This window comes from Crocuta crocuta, unplaced genomic scaffold, assembly GCF_008692635.1.
Source record: "Crocuta crocuta isolate KB4526 unplaced genomic scaffold, BGI_CrCroc_1.0 scaffold53, whole genome shotgun sequence".
NCBI lineage: Eukaryota > Metazoa > Chordata > Mammalia > Carnivora > Hyaenidae > Crocuta > Crocuta crocuta.
The window spans coordinates 2,850,718-2,858,970 of NW_027529432.1; the positions used below are offsets into that span (position 1 = coordinate 2,850,718).

General features: G+C 57.2%; 1 protein-coding gene and 1 pseudogene across 1 annotated transcript; both read left to right on the forward strand.

The window, feature by feature from the left end:
• Positions 1 to 71: 71 nt before the first annotated feature.
• Positions 72 to 1,919, forward strand: DRAP1 (DR1 associated protein 1). The gene is made up of 6 exons (XM_077759813.1): positions 72 to 221; positions 338 to 431; positions 699 to 818; positions 939 to 1,032; positions 1,242 to 1,330; positions 1,701 to 1,919. The coding sequence occupies exons 1-6, from the start codon at positions 167 to 169 to the stop codon at positions 1,804 to 1,806; spliced, it is 558 nt and encodes a 185-aa protein (XP_077615939.1). The 5' UTR covers positions 72 to 166; the 3' UTR covers positions 1,807 to 1,919.
• A 1,660-nt stretch (positions 1,920 to 3,579) lies between these two features.
• LOC144227843 (cytochrome c oxidase subunit 6B1 pseudogene) overlaps positions 3,580 to 8,253 on the forward strand; it is a 6,026-nt pseudogene continuing 1,352 nt past the window's right edge.

Here is an 8,253-nt window from a genome sequence, read left to right on the forward strand (position 1 = left end):
GGGGGCGCGGACGCCCCGCCCCCTTCCGTGCTCTCCTCGCGTTGGGGCCCCCCGCCCCCTTTCTCCCGGGATACCCTCTCTCGTCACCCCCCAGCACCCCTTTCTGGGACGGAGGCGACAGGGTCCGAGCTTTGTGCCCCCTCCCCAGGCGCGGATCAAGAAGATCATGCAAACTGACGAAGAGATTGGGAAGGTGGCGGCGGCTGTGCCTGTCATCATCTGTATCCTGTCGGGGCCTGGCCAGGTTGAGGGACGTGGAGTTGGGGGCGGGGGGAGGCCGGGGTCGCCTTGTTTAGGCAGGGGATCCCCCACCCGCGTTCTCCTTGACGCTCCTCAGCCCGGGCGCTTGAGCTCTTCCTGGAGTCGCTGTTGAAAAAGGCCTGCCAGGTGACCCAGTCCCGGAACGCCAAGACCATGACCACATCCCACCTGTGAGTGGCCTGGGATCTGGGAGGACCCACTGGGAGTTCACGCACTGAGGGGAGGTGGGAGGCTGCTGGGAGACTAGCAGCAAAGCCTCAAGCACCTATTTGAACCGGAGGGGGACGGATTGGGTGGTCTCCCAAGAGGGAAGTTGGGGGAGTGGAGATGGGGGTGGAGGTTTTCCAGGCTCCATTCTCCTGACATCCAGAGACCCCAGGACATTCTCCAGACATCTGGGCCCTACCTGAATGCCATCTTCTCCCCATCTCTTCCAGAAAGCAGTGCATTGAGCTGGAGCAGCAGTTTGACTTCTTGAAGGACCTGGTGGCCTCTGTGCCTGACATGCAGGGAGACGGGGAAGACAACCACCTGGACGGGGACAAGGGTGCCCGCAGGTGGGGAGCCGGGGCCAGGTGTCGGGGCGGGGAAGGCCAAGGCCACGAGGATTGGGGGTGGTTGGGGGGCGCTCAGGGGGTGGTGAGGCCTCTGGGCAGACCGACTGTGCCTTCCCGAAGGGGCCGGAAGCCAGGCAGCAGTGGCCGGAAGAATGGCGGGATGGGAAGCAAAGGCAAGGACAAGAAGCTGTCTGGGACCGACTCGGAGCAGGAGGTGAGTGAGGCCCCCAGCCCTCTGCCCTACCCTGTGGTAGGGAGAGAGCAGCCCTGCATCAGGCTGAGCCGGCTGGACCCCTGGTCCCATGCTCAGCTATGTTTTTTTTTTGTTAAACTGGGACTCTAGGGGTCAGTCCCAGGGGCCCAGCCTCTCCAGGGACGGCCTCATGCTTTTCTTGTCACCTCTGAACCCTGTCTTGCTCCCAGGATGAGTCTGACGACACAGATACTGACGGGGAAGAGGAGACGTCCCAGGCTCCACCCCAGGCCAGCCACCCCCCTGCCCACTTTCAGAGGTAAGCTGCTCAGTGGCACCAGAGGGGGCTAACAGGTGCCTCAGGCTGACTTGCCCTTCCTGTCCTCTCTGGCCACTTGGTTTTGTTGGTTGCGGCAGATTTGGGGGATGGGAAGGGAGGAACCGAGGAGGGCTTGAAGGCAGGAGACTGCTCTCAGAAGGTCCCTTCTTCCCCCCACACCCCACCCGGGTGGATGGGGCTTGAGGAGGTGTTGTATGACTTGTTCTGGGCCCTTCTCTTCCTGAGCTGGGTTGCCCATGGCTACAGAGGGCCGTGGGCTCCATGCTTACCGGGGTCGGGTAGGGCTCAGTGAGCAGGAATGCGCCCTGGAGAGCAGCTTGATCTTTCTCTCCTGCTTTCTGTCCCGCAGCCCCCCGACACCCTTCATGCCCTTCACCTCGAGTCTGCCTCTGCCCCCGGCCCCCCCGGGCCCCTCAGCACCTGACGCAGAGGATGAAGAGGACTATGACTCCTAGCGCCCTCTGCCCCCCAGGCCACGCCCCCTTTTAGTTGGTTTTAGTTGCTCTGGGGGGAGGAGAAAAGATAGAGCTGTTCTTAAATTTATTAAACAATTAATAATAAAAGGGAACGCCAGTGTCTGTCCCAGCCTATGTCCAGGCCGTTGCGGCCACCTTCCCATCCCCCCACCTGCTTTCCCCATGCTGAGCTGAGGCCAGAAGCCGTGGTGGGCAGGGCAGCAGCTGAGGGAAGGGAGGGGCCAGAGGCCATGGTTCTGCCACGCTAGGAGCAGCGGTGCTGACAGAAGGAAGGCGGGCAGAGTGGCGGTGTAGGGCCGGAGGGGCTGCTTATGCTGGGGGATGACCCGTTTCATTGTGCTGTTTGACCCTGGAAAGGTGCCTGTCTTTCTCTGAGTGGCCTTTTCGCGTCTCTCTGATGGAGACTAGTCTGCCCTCTCCGGGCTGCTGCAAAGGGACAGACTGGACAGGTAATGGGAAGAGACCTTGCAAAGTGTAGAGCTCTGTGCCTGGTGCCATGAAGGGTATGTGGGAAGGGGCAGGGAGAGCAGAGGTAGGTGGGATTGTCGAGCGCCTCAGAGATCGGCTATCGAGCAGGACGGTGACACAGCTGGGCAGTCCGCCCCCATTTCTGAGCAGACCCTGGAACTGCGGGGTCCACGAGGTGGACGGGTGCCTTCGGGGCGCAGGGGCTCGGGAAGGCTGAGCAGGAGACATGGAAGACGGTGGGCAGACGGTGTGTGTATATCAGTAGACTCCAGGGTGCTGAGAACTGACTGGAAGTGGGCCTGAAAGGGAGGGTGCTCTTAAGGATCCCCAGGTTTCTTTCTGCAGTGACTTGGGCAGGGGCCCCCCTCCAGCTGGAGGACACAGAAAGAACAAGGTTCGGTGTGGGGCTGTGACGAGTTTGGGGTGCCTATGAAGCTGCCAGGAGAAGGCACTGGAACGTAGGGGCCTGGAGACAGATGTGTGAGCTTGGACAGTGGGTGACCTCGCCTCGGGGGAGGGCCTGGACGGGCCACTGAAGGAGACTGAAGAGCAGCCACGCCCAGGGCCCCCAGGAGCCACGGGGGGTGCCCACGCAAGCATGTCTGGGAGGAGGGAGAGCTCAGAGGCCACCACACCTTGCAGCCTGTAGGGAAGGCTTGCTGGGTGTTGACAGGCCGGGAGCTGGAGGTGAGAAGCCGAGGTGAGGAGAAGCGATGCTCAGGGCCGAGAAGTGGGGACGAGAGCTGTGGCTCGGAACGAGGACAGAGAAACAGTTTTGAGTTTTGCTTTTTAAGGTAGCAGAAATGTCAGCTGTTAGCGAGGAAGGGGACCCGGGATGGGAGGGGGCGGATGCGGTGAGGTCAGGTCGCCGGAGGCCTCCCCCAGACTGAGCAGGGAGAGGCGGAGGGCGACAAGCGGGTTTGGCAGGGGCGTTGAGGTATTCAGTTTATTCAGTTTTTATCCAACAGGGTCTGGCTTCTCTGGGGAAGAGGAGGCTAGGTGGCAGGCGTGGATGGGCCCGGGGCACCCGGAGCCTAGGGGTACCTGGGTCCTGTCTGCTTCTCCTCCCCTCCCCCTCTGGTTAGCGTCCCTGCCATCTTTTGGGGACCATGTCTCTTCTACTCAACCTGTAGTACGTGCAGCTGACCCCACTCCCTGATGTCAAGGGGTGGGGACATCACACCATACACTCTGGCCACCGTGAGTGGTGCGGGCCAGTCAACACACCTGAGCCCTTGGGACTTGAGGTTGGGGAAGGGTATTCACAAGATCGCTAGCACTCCCATGGCCCAGAAGGCCCCAAGAAACCCACTCGGGAGCCCTGGAGAGGATGACGGTGGCCACATCGGGGTAGCGAAGCTAGCAGAATGTAGGCTGGGTGCTGCTGGAAGCCATTTCCCACCCCGAGGAGTGATTCTGGCTGAGAACGACGTCAGCACAGCAGATCCACGAGGCTCGGAGATACCGATCTCCGCTGACACCTGGACCCAGTCTTGCTGAACCCTGTGTATCTTGGACTTCTTAGTCACGTGAGCCAATAAACATTTTCCCTCTTGAAGCCAGTTGGCTTTCTGTCACTTATAACTGAAAGAGCTCTGCCTGACGGGGACCATGAATGGAAGGCGGTTCCCAAAGGCCCAGGGATGGGAGCCGTTTTCCCTAGCAGCAAGTTGGGCCCATCCGGGGAAGGTGGACACCAGGCTCCGCTGAGCTGAGGGCGGGCCAAGCAGGTGCGATGAGTCGGGGTGGGAGAGGAAGAGACCTGTGGAGCCTGCTGCTGGGCTCTGTCCACAGGTGAGGTCCTGAACTCAGAGGGTTCACAGTGACCAGGCTGGGGAGGGTTTGGAAAGGCAAGGAGGCCAGGGTACGGGGAGCAGCCTCCAGGGAAAAGGCTGGAGGAGACACAGATGAGGTAAGGTGTCCAGGAGCCGCTGGCCCGCATCTCTGCTTTCCAGGCCTGGGCAGTGGGCTGATGGGCATAACCTCTGGAGCCAGGCCCCGGGTTCAAATCCTGAGTTTTCCCATTTATGAGCCCTGAGCGAACTCTATAGCTTCTCTATGTCTCAGTTTTCTCAGCTGTAAACTGGGGCTAGCGATTACCTATGTCAGTTATATGTGCTATACCATACACTCTGGTTATTGGTTAGGACAAAGGCCTGATGTAACAAACTCAAAATACCCATGACTTTGAAAGTCACTGTGAAAAGGGCGAGCTCATTGACCACAGAGGTGTTTTGCGGCCAGGACTGGAAGTGGCCTGTTGGCTCTTCACCTCCGGCAGGGACTGTCACAAGGCCCCACCTGAGGGACATTAGGTGGCCAGACTGACCTGCTGCCTCTGCCACAGGCCCTCATAGGCCTCTGGGAAGGGCCTGATCCCGTCCTTACCAAGCATTAGGAAAGTAGCCTCCTAAGTGAGGGTGGGACCCTGGGGAGACAGCACCCCTGGCTGGGCCTGGGCTCTGGGTGCAGCCTGGGAACGGGGAAGATGCCCGTGCCTGGCAGGCGCTACTGGGCACCAGGAGCCGCAGCTCCTCAGCCTTCCATCTGCAGAGCCCTGTCTGGGCCCGATGATTTTCTCCCTTTGTTCTCCATTTTCATGAGGGACCCTTGAGCTGGGGGCCAGGTCCTATCTGAATGCCTCGGTCCAGCCTTGGCTGCGCCCTAGGGTGGAAGTGGGACCAGTTTGTGAAAAGAGCAGCAGCTTTTGAGGCACCGTGGCCACCAGGGGCTACCTCCCTCGGGGGAAAGGTGTGGACCCAGCCCTCCCTGCTGAGTGGAGAGGCTCCATCCACAGCACAGCTGAGGATTCAGGCAGCAAACGTTCCTTGAGCACCCAACAACCTCACTCGTCAGGGACAGGAGATGCCACAGTCGCCACCGGGAGCCTGAAACAAAGAGCGTGCTCGCACCGTGTGCTGGAGAGGAGGTAGTGGCCTCAAAGATCATGCTGCTGGTGGGAATGTCAGAGGGTGCAACCGTCTTAGCAAATGGTTAGGCAGCTTCTCCTGGAGTCTGCTGACCCACACTCGCCACAACCCGATTCCATTTCTAGGCTTGTTGCCACCGACACACACCTGTTCACAGCCCCCAGCCGGAACCAGCCCAGGTACCCAGCAACAAGAACATGAATAAATAAATGATAGACTGTCGTACAATAGAACAGCACCAGAAAAGAACTAATGGCCGTGACACGCAACATTGTGATGGATCTTGTAGATGTTATATTAAGCCAAAGAAGCCAAACAGAAGAGTATGCACTACGGTACACATTGATGGAAGTCATTCAAATGAAGTTCAGGGACAGATCGGGGAAGTCAGTATAATGGTACCTTAGGAGGTGGGGGTTGGCTGGCGGCACGTGCAAAGGAGAGAGCCCCCCGGAAATGTTTTACCACTTGAACTGGGTGGTGGTAGTATATAAAAACACATGAGAGCTGCACATTTAAGGTGTGCATTTTTATGAGAGGCTCCTAAAATTTTTATCTATCTTGTCTATCGAGTACCTGTTGCATGCTAGGCATTATTATAGGGAGTGACGATTATGTGTGTTTTCTGAATTTCTTTTTTTTTTTTTTTAATATTTATTTTTGAGAGAGACAGAGCATGAGCAGCGGAGGGGCAGAGAGAGAGGGAGACACCGAATCTGAAGCAGGCTCCAGGCTCTGAGCTGTCAGCACAGAGCCCAACGCTTGGCTCAAACCCACAATCCTCGAGATCATGACCTGAGCTGAAGTTGGAGGCCTAACCAACTGGCCCACCCAGGCGCCCCTAAACAAGTTTATTTCTGATTGGGAGAGATAGATAATATGGAAGATGAACGGTATGTTAGATGGTAACACGTGCCCTGGGGAAAATAAAGCATAATAAGGGAGGTGTAGGGAGTCCTGGAGCAGGCAGGATGGCCCCAGCCATTCCGGACAGGGCTCAGGGGGAGACCGTAGGTGAGACTGGGGTGGAAAGCCCCATTAAGTGAGGAGCTATCTGGGGGGAAGGCTCCAGGCAAAGGGACAGGAGGGCAAAGGCCTGGAGGACTGCGATTCGATTCTGCCAGGTTTCCCCTGGGCTCTGTCAGTTCCCACTACCTCAGCCACCGCCCAGGAGCCTGACGTAGCCACTAGCCCTGTACGTGGCCTGCCTTGGCTGGCGCGTGTTTTTGTGGCCACATCTGAGGGCCTCGGAAGCTTCCCGAGGGGAAGAAGGTAGGGGTGTGGGCACAGGAGAAGCTCCTGTGCCCACACCTGCTCCGGATGCTATTTGACCTGGAGGCTCCGGGGTGAGGGAGGGACAGCTGAGGGATGGGGGTGGCCTTGTCCACCATCCACTGGCCTGGAGATCTGAGACGTGACGCACCCTGTGACCCGTGTGACTGCCTGTTTGCCTCCATCCAGTGGGGCTTTTTGACACTACTGCTTGTGACAGGAGGCCGAGCGTGTCGCAGCCCCTCACTGTGATACCTGAGGCCCCTATTCTCTCAGCCTTTCTCTAGGAGAGGTGTCCTCATCACCCCCATTTCGCAGATGAGGAGACTGAGACTCGAGAAGTGAGATGAGCAGCCTGAGTTTGCTCTTCTGCACTGAGGTGGGCGGGGGCTTGTACACAGGCCTGTGCAGGCTCCCGGGGCCCAGTGTGTGGGGAAATGGAGCTAACGGCTTCCTCCTCTCACCCAAGGGCCATCCCTAGACAGGTGCAATGGCTTTGGCTCCAGAACACGGACAGAACTGAATTCCCAGTGCTCCAGGCCATGGGCACTATAGCAGGGCAATGACACAGGGGAATCTCCGCAGGAGGCCTCGGTCCCTCCTCTCCACAGGCAGAGCCTTTGTGAGAATGGCAGGTGGCTCTAATCTCCCTCAGGGGACTCCTTACAGTTGGGGGATAGGGCAGGAGATGGGGGACCCTCACCTCCTTTCATCAGAGCGAACTGCATTCTGAAATCGTGACCTTCCTATTTGTGTGTGTGTGTGCAAACGTCATTTAAAAAAAAAATGGCATAAGGACGAAGATCTCTGCGCTACCCCCTCCCACCCCTCCCCTGCCCCAGGGTAATCAGACAGCTGCAAAGAAAAACACAAAGATCTCACATGACACCTGTCAGATTGGTAAGAATAGGAAGTCAGGTAAAAGTGATAGCGGGTGGTGGGGCGCCTGGGGGGCTCAGTTGGTTGAGCGTCTGACTTCAGCTCAGGTCCTGATCTCTCCATTGGTGAGTTCGAGCCTCGTGTTGGGCTCTGTGCTGACAGCTAAGAGCCTGGAGCCTGCTTCACATTCTGTGTCTCCCTCTCTCTCTGGCCTCCCCTGCGTGTGCCCTCTCTCTCTCTCTCTCTCTCAAAAATAAATAAAAATTTAAAACAACCTGGTGGAGAGTCGGTAAATGGGAGTCTGGTGCTTTTTGTGGTAGTGTAAACCCGTGAAGATGCTTGAAAAGGCAGTTTGACAGCTAAGTGCCTCCTGGCAGGTCCACTCCTGGGTAAAATCTCTCGCAAATAGAAAGATGTGTCCTGGGTGTAATTTGAGGTGGCGAAGAGCCGGAGACTGTCTGTCTGTCCCCAGGGAACTGCATGGCAGAGAGCAATGTGGGCAAAGCTTGAACACACAATGTTGTGTGAAAAACAGGAAAATACAGACCGAGCTCTACAGCAGAGCTGTGTTTATGGAAAACTAAAAACACAGAGGAGCATGACAATCTTGTATATTTCTGCCAATTACTCTGTGATCTTGGGCATCTGACAGAAGGTCTCTCTGCTACGGTTTTCTCATCTGTAAAGTAGGGACAATTTATAGTAGCAACCTTCAAGGACACATGACGTTTAAATGAGTTGTGATACATTAAGTGCTTAGGACAGTGTCCTAAGCACATAGTAAGCACCTAATAGTAAGCACCTAATAAATGGTGCCGCCCGTCACTGATGTTGTGGAGTTCAATGCCTGGAAAGCAGATTGGAAGGGCATGCGTCA